Source organism: Thunnus albacares, chromosome 2 (genome assembly GCF_914725855.1).
Source record: "Thunnus albacares chromosome 2, fThuAlb1.1, whole genome shotgun sequence".
Taxonomy (NCBI): Eukaryota; Metazoa; Chordata; class Actinopteri; order Scombriformes; family Scombridae; genus Thunnus; species Thunnus albacares.
In genome coordinates, this window is record NC_058107.1 from 21,179,377 (window position 1) to 21,196,463 (window position 17,087).

A 17,087-nucleotide genomic window follows, 5' to 3' on the forward strand; every position below is an offset into this window, starting at 1 on the left:
TTCTCTTTTGATGGACATTTTTGTCCGATGTCTGACCTTTTTGTTAAAGATGGAGTCTAAGATGGATCAGTTACGTGCCTTGGTAGAAGCTGCAGACAAAGACAAAGTAGAGCTGCTGAATCAGCTTGAGGAGGAGCGTAGGTAAGGACAAAGACACAGAGTCACTCATGACAGCATGTCAGTAGCTATTGTTTTTGTTCCAGCAGATCAGTTTGTTCAGACGGAAAATGAGAAAGTGGCAGCTAAGATCACAATGCTGTTGTACTATTACAGTCTTACAAAGTCATGAGAAAAATGTGGTGTGCCTGAGTTGGCTTAACCTTTCTCTTGATCATTGTAGTGTAGAGGTCGTTCGTTCCCCGGTTAGGTTGAATAAAAAAACAAAACAAAACAAAAACCTGACACTTTTTTCCTCTATTGAATAGGAAGGTGGAGGACCTTCAGTTCCGTGTAGAAGAAGCTTGTATTACCAAAGGAGACCTGGAGGTAAATACACAACACAGAGCCACATGATTATAACATATATTACATGTTTTATTAAATTTACATTTGAAAAACAATACATTGATCAATGCAATAATACCAAATCAGACTGGAAATCAGACATTGTATATTTCTATTGAAATAAAAAGTTTGCAGGTACCTTTTAAAGCAACATTTGTTGCACTGATTAAAAATCTAAATTCTATCATTAAATTGGACACAGGTGCTGCAGTCACCCTGCACCCTGGTTCTATCTTAGACTTCCAGCTCTCATTAAACCTGTACTTTATTGTTGACTTTAAATTGATTAGACTCCTTTGTTTACATCGGTTTATCTCTTTTAAGCTTGCATGAGATTAATTGGCATCTCTTGTCACAGAGCTGCAGTTGAGTCCAGCATTGACAGAGCATTTGCATTCTCTGACGTTTGTGTTATCAGTAGAAGCTATCAACTCTGCAGTCTCAGTAGACATGTTTGCATGGACTGTTTGATTCAGGCTTCCTCATCCTGCATCAGGGCGATGAGCTGTCAAATGCACCCAATGGTGCAGGAAAGCTCTGGCTTTGATGACAAAGCCATGCTACGCCTAAACCAGAAATATAGAAGAACCCAGGCCTGATATCTTTGAGGTCACTTAAACCTGTCTTGTTAAATGGTATATTAGTATTGTTGTACTATTGTTAGCCTAATGAAACATTATATTGTAAACATTATATGTTTAATCTTTACCTAATATGGTAAGGTTTTGTTGTCATAGTTCATTATCAAAGCTTAGCTGTTAAGAAAGTCCCTGCATTTTGCATCTTCCCTCACATAATTTATTGTAATTTAACATAGTAGGCTGCGATTATTCATTGTCTTTTTCTCAAGTGAGTCATGTTCTCATCCCAACTTTGATGTACAGAGTATTGGGGCTCAGTGGTATCTGTGTTCATATCTGATCAAAGGATTTGTCATTTATTCCACAGTGCTTCACAGGGGACCATCTCAATTACCCTGAAGGCATCCAATCTCAAAATAGATCTTTAAAATGAGGGCTACAGGGTTAGAATACCCCTTTATCTTTTTTTAAAAGCTTGTGTACTAACAGTTTATTACTTACTCACAGCTGTGGATATATTAAAAACTTGCATGCAGCTTGAAATACACCAACAAACAATAGTCCGAACAGGTCAAACTTAAAAAATGCTTTGTTGACTTCAAGCTGTTGAAGGTGTACTAATGTTGTGCTATAACCCTCAGTGCCTCCTTGTTCAGTGATGTGATGTTATTGCTTCTTCTTCCTTCCCGTCCTCGTCTTTCATGTCGGTCCAGTGCTCAGCATGGAACCACTGGAGATGCTCCCTTGTCATTCCACTTCCCTCTCACATACCTGAATTTAGTCTGCCCACTGCAACTAAAGGGGAATATCACTCAGCTTAATGAGAATTCAAATGTAATTTTTAGGATGGCACACTCAGGTAACGATAAGCTTAAGGTCTTATTTTTAACGTTAGGCTACATTGTAGTTTATTGCTACTAAACTGACCATGAACAGCAGATGCATAAAGTGTCAGAGAGTGTGAGTAAACATTTAAATTCACAGTACCCAGAAAATACACAGTGAGATCTAAATTGCATCTAGTTATAGTTTAATAATTACTTCCATCATGCTTAATTCATTACCTTTTGAATGTAATATTACAGTCAGCCAGTTAAACAGTTAATTTTGTCAGATTGTGTCCATGAAAGACAACACACTCTACCTTATGTCGTATGACCTGACAAATGTTGTTGGCAAAATGTTTAAAATTGGTGACATTCCCCTTTTTAAAATGAAACTTTCACAATAAACAACGTACGCCGGGTAACATGTAAGACTAGAACACAAAATTGTTGCAGGAAATGCTTCATTAAGTTGTCATAAAACCCTTATTCATAGCACACAATACCAAGAAGTCAAAAGGGAACCTTCTATTTCTTGAAACCCACATGCTTCTGTGTTACTGATTGATTTTTGGTCACAAATCCTGCACATGGTGGTCTGATAACTGGTGGTTTCTTATACAGTACTTACATTATACAGTGTGGACAATGGCCTTATCACCAAAGAGAGAATGCAGTGTGGGTATTGATAATGCTACAGGCTCCATTAGCTCACCAGTATGAAATCACAATCTCTATGTGAGGCCTGTGTAATTGAGCAGGAAAAAGTACAACTAAGTTTAGATGAAAATATAATAAATGCAGACAGCAAAATTAAAGATGTCTTTTTTTATTGAATTCTTATTTTTACATCAAAATGGAAATTGTTCAACACTAGCTATCTTCTGTATGATTTAACACACTGACTTCATGTCACAGAATGAAGTATGGGGGTCACTGCGTTCTCTCCATGATGTGATGAAGTCATTTCTACTTTATTTACTTGCTGGCTTGACACATTATTAAATTTTCTGTGTATCATAACAATCAATATGCTTTGTTCACCAGGTGTCAATTTTGCATGGTTATTTCTAAACTTCCTCCATCAACATACTCATCCTGCACATCCATAACACATGCCCCCTTCTATTGCTGCTTGTGTTGTATTTCCCACTCATCTTTCACAATAAATCCCTATGTGCAGCTGTTTATGGCACAGCCTGAAAGTTCTGCATGGGGTGTCTTCCCATCTCCACTCACCCATCCCCTCAATACCCTCTCCCCGACCCCCCACCCCACCCCCAAACACTCATACACAAAGACACACATACACACTCACACATACACCATCCCTATCACCATTGTCCAAACCCCTCCGTCCTCTCTCCTGTCTCCCTCCCTCTCTGTCTGCGTTGGGCTGGCATGTGATGGTGGCACTGGTGTGTTCTCTTCCTCTCCCCCTTGTTTACTAACAGACGCAGACCAGACTGGAGCATGCCCACATTAAGGAGCTTGAACAGAGCCTGCTCTTTGAAAAGACCAAAGCTGAGAAACTCCAAAGAGAGTTAGAAGACACTAGGGTAATGAATTCTGCTCTGCAGTGTGCTGCGTTGGAAAAGGGGGCTTGGGCCGGGGATAGTGGCCGAAAAGGGTACAGAGAAGTCCTGAGCAGTAACTGAAGCTTTGCTTTGTATTGGCTTGTGGTGAATGAATCCCACAAATGCATTTTATGGCTTAACATAAAAAAATACTCCTCCTCTTACAACAAACAAATTAAATCAAATAGTTCATCATCTGTAAAATTAGATTAGCAAACTCAGCTAGAGAATGATTTTGTAACCATTTTCTCCTCCTGAAATGTTAACCCTACTCACATTTTAAATTGATTTGTTTCAAATTGTTTTACATTGAGAAATATAATATTCTTTTACAACTACCAAAATACAACCACATGCATCTTTCAGTTGTCTTGCCTGACAGCTTCCTTAATTGCACCATTTTCCAATAAGTTACCCAACCTGAACTCACTCTTGCTTTACTGGTATCACCGCTTAACCAGACAGACAAACTTCTCCCTTGTCCCTAGCTAATCATTTTCTCGGTTATCCTTTGTTCTACTTCCCCAGTCCTTCCCAGCATCCATTTGTCCTGCTTATTTGGTGTCCCTGCGTTTTTGCTAGTCTTAAACCTGCTCCATCTCCCAGACTACGCATCAGTGTGTTCCCCTAGAGTAGTATAGTTATAAGGGGTATCAATAAAAATATAGTTCTTTAGTTTCATGAAGATGAGGGTGATAGTTTCTACAGGTGCTGTTTTGACAATTAATTTATCAAGAAAATGATTATATTGATAAAATGATTCATCTGTCCTAACAAAGCCATTACTGTAAATAAGTCAAAGCAGCAAAAAAGACTCATATTTGAGAACTTAAGTGCAGTACATCAGTGTAAACATGTCAATGCTCCCCTCAGGTTCTTTCATTATAGTTAAATGGATGGTGGAAAATGTCTTACACACTGCTACAGCTCCATACATGCTTTCAGTGTTCACGTCCATTATTTGAATCATACCCTTTATAGCCACAAGAGGTCAGTATAATGCCTTTTTTGGAAACCATCTCCTCTCATTAAGAAAGCAAATTGAACAGTTTTTCTATCTGAATACATTACTTGAGTTTGGACAGGTTTTACCATTACAAAGTGCTTTGTTGTCTATTATTGCAGTGCAATTTACCAATTAGTTTTTATCTGTTCAATATCAGTCAAAGTATGCTTAAGTCTCACTGGTTCAGTATGTCAGATTGGGACACATGTTTGAATATAAGATTTCTGCTTTCAAAGGTTGCTACTGTGTCGGAAAGATCCCGTATTATGGAGCTTGAGAGGGACCTTTCCCTGCGAACCAGAGAGGTAGCTGACCTGCAGCTACGTCTTGGGACCCAACAGGGCTCTGAGGACTCAGATTCTACTATTTCTCCCCTTCTGGAAGAGATAAACTCTCTGAGGGATCAGCTGGCTTCCCAAGAAGCTAAGCAGCAAGAAGAGCAGGCGAATTACAAGGAGAAGTTGGAATCTCAAGAAAAGACCCACACAGAGGCAGTTGCCCAGCTTCAAGCTACATCCATTAAGCTCTCCGGTGATAACGAGCAGCTGCAGATGCGCTTAAGCCAGGCTGAGAAGGAGAATGCCGACAGTATCGAACAGTGGCGTTCCAAGTTAGAGTCTGCCATTTCTTCTCATCAGCAAGCCATGGAGGAGCTGAAGCTGTCTTTCAGTCAAGGTGCAGGTGAGCAGGCAACAGAGCTTGTAGAAACCAAAAGTGCACTAGAGAGGCTGAAGTTGGAGCACAATTTGGCTCTAGAGGAGGCTGGAGCCAAACATGAAGCTGACACTAAAGCTTGGAGTCAGGAAGTGCAGGCACTAAAGGCAGAGCTGTTGTCCTTGACTGAAGACAAGGAGCGACTGGAAGAGTCGCTACGGTCCAGCGTTGAAAGAGCTGAGGAGCAGCACCTTGTGGAAATGGAGGATGTCCTTGGAAAGCTTCATGCCGCAGAACTTATGGTAAAAGAGCTTGAGGAGAAACGAGCAACGTTGGCACAACAGGCCCAAGACAAGGATGGACAAACCAAAGAGCAGATGGCAGAACTGGTGGCTTTGCGCAGCCAAGTGGCACAAGGTAACCAGGAACTTGTGACCCTGAAGACTCAGTTAGAGGAGGTTCAGAGCCAAGAACACTCAAAGGGTACCAAGGTGCGTTCTTAATCTCTCCCTGACTATTGTAATACCCCATTTTAGTGTGTCTCATCTTTTATCAAAGTGGTGTTAATCTTTCATTTTCAGACAATAATTCTCTGCCATTTTTTTGCTAATGTTTTGTTTGATGTGCTTACCCATATTTCTTTGCTGTTTGCATTTGCCCTCTGTATTTTTTTTACTTGATATGTACTGTAGGTTAGTGAATTGAGCTCTCTGGTGGAGGGCCGGCAGCAGGAAGTCCTCTCCCTACAGCAGAGTTTGACCACCGTACAGCAGGAGAAGGACGCACTGGAGCAGGAACTTGGAGGCCTGGTGAGGCTTATCACTTAATTTTTGAAGTTGATACATGCAGTTCCTCTTTTACTTTGGGATTGCAGTCACTTGTCTTTTCATATCAGCATTAATAAACATTTTTGATGAAGATCTCATCAATACATTTTTTCAGAGAATTGTGACCAAGATGCACTGAGCAGGACCTTTCTAAACTACCTTAAATGTATCTTTAAACATTTTGCTACTGCAGTTTTTTGTTACTTATTGGCCAACATATACACAGATACCGATATACAGTATCTGCAATGAGCGAATACAAGCAAATATGTCTGTTTGTCTGATGTATCTGTTGGTCTTACACATGACTACATGGGATACATATGCTGGACAACCCATGAAAATGTTAAACAACCGTCTTGAAACTTTAACAAAAAGTTGACGCCAAAGTATTTTTTTCCCACAGAAACAAAAGTTGTCCGAAAGCACAGAAGAGCAGACTAAATCAGCAAAAACTATGCAAGGTAAATGTATCAGTGATTGTTTTGTTCAGTGAGTGAAATGTTTTTCCTACCACCTTTTCCCATCATTTTCCAGTATTTGGCTTTTACAAACTTCTAGCATCTAAAATGAAGCACTTTTCTTTTTGTAGAAACTCTTGAGAAGCTCAGTAAGAAGGAAGAGCAGTGCACATCCCTGACTACAGAATCAGAGTCTCTTAAAAGTCAACTTAATGGTAAGAACATTAGAACCGCAATCTCTTTTATGTTAAATGTTTTGTAAGAAGGTTGCATAATTGCTGTAGTCTCATAAAGTTGTACCGAAAAACAACAATAGAAATTTAATTGAAAAGCAAAAGATAATTTTACATTTTGTCATTTTTTGTTTCTTTCTCATGCCATAAAAACCCTTTGACTTTATGAACAAACTTTTATTCTTTGTCTTTACTAAGGGCTGGAGAGGAAGCTCAAGACTGCAGATGAAAAGCTTGAGCAGCTTGCAAATGACAAAAGCAAGCTGGAAAATGATATTTCAGACATGATGAAGGCATCTGGTGATAGTTCAGTCCAGCTGACCAAAATGAATGAAGACCTCATTCAGAAAGAAAGGTACCACCTTTTATTATACTCTACTCCTTTATAACTTAATTACTGCACTTTAAACAAGATGTATTTATTTATATTATTTATAATCATTTTTCCAGATCTGTTGCTTTTGTTTTATTCCATTCTGTAGTCTGTTTGTTTTTTAATTATCTAACCTGTCACTCTTTTTTTCATCATCACTCAGGAGGCTTGAGGAGTTCCAGAGTCAGCTTGCAGAGGAGAAGGAGAAGGTGGCGCACTTGAATGAAAAACTCCAGCAGGAACTGTCCCGCAAAGACCAGGAGCTGAAAGAGACCAGAGATACACATCAGTCTCAAATAAGTAGCCTTCAGGAGAAAATTGCTGCCTTGGTTAGTAGCGTAGGGCACAAATGATTGGTTTATGTATGAGAATCATATGTCAAACAAAGAGAAATAGTTTTATAGACATAAAAATGTGTAATACTTGGTTTATACAATGGAAAAGGTGTTTCCTTTAGTCACTTGCTGCCTCAAAACTGTTTTCTAGGAGAAGACTGTGCAGCAGGGTGAGACCCTGGCTGAGGAGCTGAAGACTTCACAGGGGAAAGCTCTCTCCCAGGCCTCAGAGCTCCATGCGAAGGAGCTTGAGGTGCTGCGAGGTCAGGTTGACAAGTTGAACCAGGAGCTGTCCTCCTCCAAGGACAAAACCCAGGAGCTGCAGAAGCTGGTATCTGAGCTGCAGCCATACAAGGAACAGGTTCAGGTAAGAACAAACCTGCAGAGGTACACATTACTCAAATCGCCACATTTGATGTAAAATGGTATTTATGTACTCCTGATTTTACTAATGTTCGTTCATATAAGATCATCACCCATGCTTTTTGTTGATGAGAAACTTACACCATAAAATTCAGCCTCTTCCCCAAATCAGTTGGATGTCAAGAACGTCACTTTGTACACAAAAACAAAATGTGAAATCAATCTTCACAACAAAGTTATATCTGACTATTTGTAACTGGGTAACATTATGTTGATATCATGATATGAGACTAGATATCATCTTAGATTTTGGACATTGTAATATTGTGATATGGTATAAGTGATGTCTTTTCCTGGTTTTAAAGGCTGTCTTACAGTAAAGTGATGTAATTTTCTGAACTTACCAGACTGTTCTAGCTGTTCTATTATTTGTGTTTAACCACTTAGTCATCATATCCACATTACTGATAATTATTTACCAAAATCTCATTGTGTAAATATTTTGTGAAAGCACCAATAGTCATCCCTACAATATTGTTGCAATGTCAATATTAAGGTATTTGGTCAAAAATATTGTAATATTTGATTTTGTCTATATCGTCCAGCCCATGGGTAACATTTTTTTGTTTTCATTTAACATTTTCACTCTTAATTACCATCATATAGATTATTGTGTTAAGTTTCTCACTTCCTCCTGACATTAAGGCTAATATATCATGGACTACATGCTTGCAGGGGTACACCTAAGAAATTTATATCTTGGATTTATATTTGAGACTATTTATGGTTATTGGAAAAGCTAAATAAATCCTTAAAAGCAAAAATGTAGTTTAACCAGTTTGATCTGGCTGTGAAATGGATAAAGCACTGGCTAGGATTAAAGTTGAATGGATTTAAAGTTGAAAGATTAAAGTTGGATAAAATCAGTGTTACAGATGTTCAGTTACCACTTACATAGAGTGTGTTTAGTTAGTTATTCAAACCAAATGACATGATGAGATAACAGCTTTTATAAGTACCCTTGCTAGCATTGGTTATCAGCTTGATGTTTCATCTAAGTACTACATTTTCACTTACATAAGTTTCATTTTTATGTCTATTTTCACATGATGGCTGGGATTCATTGTCACAATTGGCATATACTTTTTCTGTTCACTTTCATCGATTTTGAAAAACCAAAAAAAACGACATAAAGTAAGTACTGTATCAGATGCTGCAGGTGATTGTAGTCATACACTCTGACAGCCAGCAGCCACTTATTTGTTTACATACCAGCCAAAATTATTGATATTAATGTAATTAACAGATGTATTTAAGTCAAGTAAGAGCTGAAGTGAAAATGTCTGCCTTTTATATTTTTTAAGTCATTGTGGTGTAAGCTGTGGTGTAATCCTTTGCCATTTTAATGCCTCTGCAGCTCAACCTTTCCAAATGCATATCACTTATGTCCATATCTGCTTGGTTTATTTTGGATTCATTCTTACTTTTCCCTGTATATATATTCCCCTCCTTTTTTTTTCTTCCAACTTTATTTTCCCAGTGTCTTTCTGCTGAGCTTGACTCCTACAAGCATGATGTTGAACATATGTCCAAAAAACTGGAAAAGCAGAATATAGATCTGGAGCACATGTGTAAGGAAAGTGAGAATGTTAAAGCTGAGAAATGCAGACTGGAGAAACAGCTCTCAGATGTTCAGAGCAAGCTCTCTGCTCTTGAGATAAGTCACAAAGAGCTTTCAGTCCAGAAAGAAGAACTGCTAGAAACCAGAGATAAGCTTTCAAAACATCAAGAGGAACTACTTGCCAACAACAAGCGTTCAGATGAAGAAAGAACCTCATTGAACAAGGAGCTGGAGAAGCTCAAAAATGATCTTCAGGATGTACAGACTGAAAACAAAAACCTGAAGCATGCTAAAGGCGAATACCAGGCCCAAACTGAGGAGCTTCAAAGACAAAATGCAGAGAAGAATGACATGCTCCTAAAGCACCAGCAGGACATCCAGCAGATTGAGGCTAAAAAGAAGCAACTACTCGAGGATTATGAAAATGCCTGCAAAGAAAGGAGCAGGCTTGAAGAGGACCTCAGTGAAAGCAGGTCTAAGCTCACATCTGAGAAGGACAATTTGATTTTAGAGAGAGATGCTGCTAGAAATGCCAAAAAGTCTCTTGATGCAAAGAATGCTGAGTTGCAGGCCAAACTTAAATCGTTGAACTTGGAGAAAGAAGATCTCACGATGAAGAATACCCAGCTGCAGGCCCTCACAGAAACTTTAACAAAAGAGAAGGCAGAACTGTCCTCTGAAATCAGTGCAGCCATGTCAGATAAAAAGAGCCTCGAGACAGTGAAGGAGGAGCTCCAGAATAAACTTGGCGTCACCAAGAAAGACTTGGAGAGTTCTGTCCGTGAATGTGAAGAACTTAAAGCCTCAAAACTGAGCCTAGCCCAGATGTTGGACGAGTTCAAGACGAGCAATCAGGTGACTGATTCTGAGAGGCTTCACCTTCTGCAGGAGAAAGATGACTTACTTGCGATCCAAAGAAAGGTCTGTAATGAAAAAGAAGAGCTCATCAAAGAAATAGAAGAATTAAAGGAGAAGCTTAAAGTCTCAACAGAAGAACTGTCTCAGTCCAATGACAAACTGAAAGACACATTATCATCTTTTGAGCAAGAGAAGCAAGCATTTCGGCTTCAGAGTTCTGAAACTGAGATGGCTTTACATGCCGTACGAAAAGACAAAATGAGCCTGGAATCAGCACTAGAGCAGCAGAAGATGGATTATGAGCGTTTGGCAGGGGAGAAGGGAGAGTTAGAAGAGAAGCACACAAAAGCCACTTCTGAGAAAAGTGCTCTTTCTCTTGAGCGAGATAAGCTAGCTAGCGATATCCGAACAACTAAAGACCAGTTGGATAGTTACTCCAGATCTAATGCTGATCTTAGTCAAGAGAAGTCTCATTTAACAGCAACGCTAGAGGAAACAAAACGTCAGAAAGACGTAGTTGAAGCCGAGATTAACTCTTTGAAACGAGAAAAGGCTGATTTACAAAATGAACTGCAGAAACATAACTCTGATATTGAACTACTTGAAAAGGGCAAAGCTGAACTTGTTCAAGAGCATAGTAAACTAAAAATGGATTTTGAAAAAGCTAATTTGGAACTTGTTCAACAGGTAGATAAACTTACAAACGATTGTCAACGTCTGCAATCATTGCAGACTGAATCTGACAAAAAAATGCAGTCCTTGCAGACAGAGAATCAAGGGCTGCTTCAGGAGCTCCAGGAGTTAAAATGCCAGACTGAATCAATATCGGAGGCCAAGCTCCTTCTTCAGAGCCAGCTACAGGCTGAATCTAGTGAAAGGAATAAAGTTATTCTTGATAAGGATGCTCTCTCCAAGCAAATTGAAGAGATGCAAAAAATGTTGTCCAAACTTACAAAAGAAAATGAAGAGATTTCTTCTAACTTCAAGAATGCTGATGAGCAAAAGAAGTCTTTTATGGTGGATATAGAGGCTATTAGCACACAATTGAAGCAGCGTGAGCAAGAAACTAGTAGGTTGTCTGAAGATAAAGACCAGCTATTATCTAAACTTGAGGAGATGGACAAACAAGTGGCCACCCTGACCACAGAGAAGGAGAACCTTTTAGCCGGACAGTGTAAATTGGAGCAGGACATTTCTCTTCTCAACACTGGCCAAGAAAACTGGCTCACAGAAAAGTCAAGGCTCCTTGAAAAGTTAGAGAAGTTGCAGGCTAGCCAGCAACAACTAGAGGTTGATGTCAAGACCCTACAAACTGATAAAGAACGTTTGGAAAAGCAGTACAAGACTGCTGCTGCAGAGGTATCAGCTTCTGCCGTTGTGAAAGAAGAAATTTCCTCCAGCATCTCACAGTTAACAGCTCAGAAGGATGCCCTGCAGGTGGAGAGAGATGAAGCCACCCAGCGAGTCAGGCAGCTCGAGTCCCAACTAAACAATGCTCTTTCTAAGCAGCTTGAGGTATTCCTCCAGTAGTAATCACTGACACACACTGTAGAGTGGCTGGGGCTATGTCACCTTCTCACTGCATGCTTGCTGGTGCGTCTCCCTTTCCCCTTTACTTTTATTTTTGTGCCTAACTTTCATCTTCCATTTACTAACCGCTGTTGACTGCCTTTAGTTCCCAGCCTTTACTTGCTCTCCTGTGGACTTATAACGTGATCTAACATGACAGGCAAAATTCTTCAGTTTCACATTATTATGTAGGTCTAAAGTGATCTTGACAACACACACCATCTGATGGTGTTTCATATTTCATTTGATTGTATAAATGATGTAAACAGACTTATTAAAAAAGCTAGATGTGGGAATTTCTCAACATATTGCTGTGAGTTTAGTTTTGCAGTTCAAAAGGAAAAAAATAGTTTTTAGAAATTATAGCACCAGTCTGTTTTACAATGTCATTTTGTCCAATTTTGAGGTTTTTGGATTTGACTTCATGCAAAATCTCTTTGAGCAGACTGCGAATTACACTTCAAAAACAATACAAACAGAAAAATGAAGTATCTTGACACGCTAGATTTTAGGGGCTATTGAAGGAGAACAGATTGTTACTTCATCATTTAGGATTAATTTTAGCAGTGGTATGATTTGAGAAAGTCCTACACAGACGGCTTGACCTTTTTTTTCCTTATCTGACTAGTTGCGTAAGTGACTGGAAAGTTCTTATCTGTATCCGTTCTGAGGCCACAGGTTATAGAATATTTGCGTATGTCATAGTTATTTTCCACCTTAGTGTAATAATTGTTATTTCTTAATAGGCATGTACTTCAAAATTAAAAGGACCTGAAATTTGGGTAATTGATTATCAATAATTAAAATAAGTTAATTCCTTAGGCATGTCATTAATTTATTCAGTAATATTAAAATGAGATCATTGGTTGTGGTCAAATGATGCATTATGAATTGCTTCATAAAATGACCTGCAAATATCTCATCCTGGTTGGTTGAGGTCATCAACCAGTTACTGCTCTTAATATAAAACATTTCTTGACGAATATTCCTGCTCATGCACGGTTTAGGCTTCAGAGGCTTCCGGCAAGACTGCTGAAGCTCTCGAGCAGCTGACAAAAGAGAAATCCAGTTTGCTGCAGGAGAAGAACGAAGCTCAAGCTTTGCTGGAGGAGCTCCGGCGTTCTAAGCAGGAGATGGAGACTGAGGTAAGAGATGAGTGTTTGCAGAGAAAATGCTAAAGCTTTAAGTGACTGAGTGGAGAGAGAAACGGAATGAAGTGAAAACTTTGGTATATGTGTCTTGAAATTGTAAATATGTCTTCATTCGTTTAGCTGGACGGTTTGAAGAAAGAGAATTCTCAGCACCAAGAAGATCTGAATGTATCCAAACAGCAGCTTTGCACAGAAACTGAGAAGACCAAGAGTCTGTGTCAGGAAATGTGAGTCTTCCTCAGTTTTGGCTGTTGGAATAACTGAATCCATTCGATGTGAATAGTATGATGTCATTAGAGGGTTACAGTAAATCAGTCAGAATATTTTGAATGATTTTAACATTTGTGTTTGTATTCAGTGAGAAGCTTAAAGAAGCGGTTTCTGTGAAGTCGCAGTCGCTGCAGAAGCTGCAGGATGAGAACAAGAAGCTGACTCAGGACCTCGATAGCAAACACAAAGGCCAGAGTGATCTTGTGAAGGTGCATCAACTTTACATCTTTTATTTAAAAAGCATCAGAATATTTTGATTATAAGCTATTGATCTGCTGATCATGATTTAATTGAAACTGTTTGTTTTCTAGTTCAAGGACGAGCACTCAAAACTCAAAAAACAGTTGGAGGAGTTGAAGCAAAGGTAAGAGAATACAGTATCATTTTGTGATTCAGGCAGTTTCTCAGAAATCTGGAAAGTCCACCGTTATTGTGAGTTTTTTAAAGCTTGTCTGAATAAGCACAAAGAACAAAAGCTGGTTCATTCTTTCACCTGTATGACACTTATGTTTAATTAAGTGAATGGTATGTACCGTAATACTTTTCTATTCCTTCAAAGCCTGCCAAATAATGCCTTCAGGTACTTTACACCTTTAATATTATGTGATGTTGGTCATCAACCTGTAATAGTACTGATTTATTAACTATTGGTGGCAGATGATAAGGAACATTAAGGAAAAGCACACAGATATTTTACCCACAGACCCACCCACCCGCTTAACTTGTTAAGATGTGCTTTCACTGCTGATTTGGCATGTTTTAAATTATTTATTTACTTATTGGAATTCTTTTGATAAACATTTTGGTAAATCAGAGCCATTTTTTTCTCATCCTGGAGTGACTGTACATCTTTACTTCTGAGATTGAGTCACTATTGTTTATTTAACAGTGAGAGCACCTTGAAGGAGCAGTTGGACAAGGAGAAGGCCGCCCTCCAACAGTCCATCCATAAAAACAGTGCCTTAATCTCAGAGAAGGACCAGATGGTGGAAAACATGAGGAGCGAGGTAAGACTTAAATGCATGATGGTACTCGTACTGACAGCAGGAATAGCAGCTTATTTACAAAATTGGAGAGCATGCACAACATAAATTCTGAGTGCACAGAAAGATTCAGATTTGATTTTATGCACCCACCGGTCAAGATCTCTGCACTGTTGTAGTAACAGATGTAGTAGTGCTGTAGTAACAGATTCTGAGCACTATAAGATGCAAGAAGTGTTTCCCCACAGTCTTTCATATCTCTGGAAAGCCCATATTTGGCTTTTAGCATCATTTCCTCTTGATAGTTGATAAACAAGTAAAATGACAGAGAACATGACAAAGGCAGGGACATTTCTGTAGAGACTAACAGGATGTCACTGAAACCTGCCAAACCTGACAGTGCAACTTTGAAGATTGTGAGTCCCTGTTACACAAACCTAGTGACACTTTTCTTTTTGTTTGTTCAGCGCATTTGATATCTTGTCACCCTCTTAAAAATAGTTTTGAATTCACTCACACATTGAGGTCTGTGTACAGTCAGATCTTGACTTGCAGATTAAATTACTGCCTGAATTGAATTTGTGCTTGCTTGGTAGTGATAATAAATGGTCGTTCAGGGATTTATTGTTGCTGTCATAACACTGTAATGCTTTTAGTGCAGTTTTTATCTTCCCCAAGAAACTCCCAACAAATCAGCGGGTTTATATGAACTTAATTAACCAGGTTACAGTCGACTTTCTCTAGTAAGCTTCTTAACTGTCCTGTAAACAAAAAACCTGGTCTCCTCAGGTAGATTTCTCCCGGAGAACACTGATTTCTCTTCCATTTATAGTATACACGTAACCAGGTTTCTAAAAGGCTTTTTACAAGTATGCATGTGTATAACACAGCGGAGCAGCTGGATGAAATGAGAGATAATTATGCACAGCGATGTTTCCTTGTATTTAAACTGAAACTGAACTAAATAAGTCATTTTTCACTGCTAGACATTTGTTAAATTCAGACACTTTTGCACTGTGAGGAGCTTCATTCTATCTGTCAGTCAGGAAGCAGCATCTTCACTAAACAGTTCAAATTCGTAAGCCACAGTTCCAAAATAAGGTCAGAGGAAGGAGAGATATCTGATTACTGATCCTCTGCATGTATACACAGATCTACAGTAACCTGGTTAACTTAATTTCGTATAAATACACTGACTGATGGGTTTTTCTTGATAGCTGGCTGCACTGCGTGAGAAAAATGCCTCAGAGAAGACATTGCAGGGTACAATTCAGGCCTTGGAGCGGGACAAAGCTCATCTACAGGAGCGTGTTCAGAGACTGGAGGAGGACCAGGCTGCAGGGCCTGACGCCATCAACAAGTCCACAGGTAACAATGGGCTTAACTTGCAACCGCAGCTGCTGTTATTTCTGGTAGCAGAAAGGAGATCACAAAAAGTCTAATAAAACAGATAGACTTTTATATAATCTTGTACTTGATGTTGTTTCCAGGTGATGCGGTTTTGGACCAACTAAGGGAGGATAAGGAGACTGCTGAGAGTCAGGTGGGTGCATGTTTCCTCTCAGTCTGAATAATACCAGTTATAGACCAGGGTTGGTTGAGGTTTTCGGTTGTCTTTCGTTGGGTTTTCTTGCTGTTCATATATTCAGTGTAAAGCTGTTTCCCTACGCTGGCCTATTTAACTTTCTGGTTTGACATTAACTTGGTCTTCATATCTGGGCAGTCGTACGGAAACAGTCTGACTGAATGCTGTTTGTGAAATGACTGTGCTGCTTACTGAGACATTTGCTAACATACTGATGTAGCACTGTACTCCGAGTTATACAGTCCACTGTTGATTCATGTAATTGTTACAGTATAATGTTTTTACAGAGGTGAAATGGGTCTAAATTGATTTGAAACGTCCTTTAAAAGCATTTTCTAACGTCATCTCAGTTCTCACACGGATCAGTTGTATATGAGAATTTCACCCACAGTGAGATGATATCGTGTGTCATCAGTCTCACAACCTTCACTTAATACAATTGCTTTCAGCCTCTGTTGACTGTAAAATGTTATACTGTATTTTCTGTGTCAGTGATGACTTGAGTGTGTGTGTCTAGCAGTAGGTGGGTCCTAATTTGAATCTCAAATTTTTTTTTTTTCCCTTCTCTTTTTTAAATCCCAACTCCTCTCCTCTGCCCTGTCTCTGATGTTGGCAATGCTACACCACCATCAGGCAGCGGTTTGTTCATGTTTTTCATCAGCTTCGATTGTGCATGTTTGTCTGTCACTGTGGCTATTACGTTTTGTCCAGTGGGAACTCATGATAGTTGGTGTCAAAACTAGAAACTGTCCTTCAAAGATAAATCAGGATTTCAGAATACTTTTAGGTTTCAGTAACTTGCACTAAAATTTTGGTGACACTCATCATAGATGCTTAACAGAGATCAGATCTACTTTTTACTCGTTCCTGCGTATTTTACAGACTCTACTGACTCATTCTGAGGGATTATTTTTCTTTGGCTGACATCTCACAGTGGTGATTCACCATCTTGATTAACAAAGGTTTAATTATTTGAGGATATGGCGAAGCATAGTTGTTTTCTGTGGTCGCTGTCATAGGGCTGAGGCAAACGAAACACGATGAAAAACCCTCACAGGGGAGACAATCTGTCAATTTAATAAAAAAATATTGTGTAAAAGAATTTGTGGATGCATGATCGTTGGCCAACAACAGCATTGATGATACTGTTGTGTGTCACTTTTACAGATTGAGTTCCTGAATTCAGTCATTGTTGACCTTCAGAGGAAGAACGAGGAACTCAAGGACAAATTGGAGAAAATGGCAGCTGCCGCTCTCAATGGGAATAATCAAAGCGAGCTGGATAACTACGATGGGTGAGTCCCTTACCTCG

At 39.1% G+C, this 17,087-nt stretch overlaps 1 protein-coding gene across 7 annotated transcripts in view; it reads left to right on the forward strand.

Annotated features, from left to right (window-relative positions):
• Positions 1–17,087, forward strand: part of clip1a (CAP-GLY domain containing linker protein 1a) — a 28,974-nt gene that overhangs the window by 10,310 nt on the left and 1,577 nt on the right. For 2 of the 7 annotated variants that reach the window (XM_044372537.1, XM_044372555.1), the window contains exons 7-26: positions 50–141; positions 426–486; positions 3,364–3,468; positions 4,729–5,637; positions 5,839–5,955; positions 6,380–6,437; positions 6,566–6,649; positions 6,866–7,022; positions 7,204–7,369; positions 7,527–7,742; positions 9,279–11,732; positions 12,794–12,931; positions 13,058–13,164; positions 13,296–13,416; positions 13,519–13,571; positions 14,097–14,214; positions 15,408–15,558; positions 15,681–15,733; positions 16,409–16,414; positions 16,943–17,067. In XM_044372537.1, coding sequence (XP_044228472.1) covers positions 50–141; positions 426–486; positions 3,364–3,468; positions 4,729–5,637; positions 5,839–5,955; positions 6,380–6,437; positions 6,566–6,649; positions 6,866–7,022; positions 7,204–7,369; positions 7,527–7,742; positions 9,279–11,732; positions 12,794–12,931; positions 13,058–13,164; positions 13,296–13,416; positions 13,519–13,571; positions 14,097–14,214; positions 15,408–15,558; positions 15,681–15,733; positions 16,409–16,414; positions 16,943–17,067 — 5,291 coding nt within the window. Of the gene's footprint in view, positions 1–49; positions 142–425; positions 487–3,363; positions 3,469–4,728; positions 5,638–5,838; positions 5,956–6,379; positions 6,438–6,565; positions 6,650–6,865; positions 7,023–7,203; positions 7,370–7,526; positions 7,743–9,278; positions 11,733–12,793; positions 12,932–13,057; positions 13,165–13,295; positions 13,417–13,518; positions 13,572–14,096; positions 14,215–15,407; positions 15,559–15,680; positions 15,734–16,408; positions 16,415–16,942; positions 17,071–17,087 lie in introns of all 7 variants that reach the window. The other 5 variants (XM_044372546.1, XM_044372589.1, XM_044372564.1 and 2 more) reach the window with 5 other exon arrangements.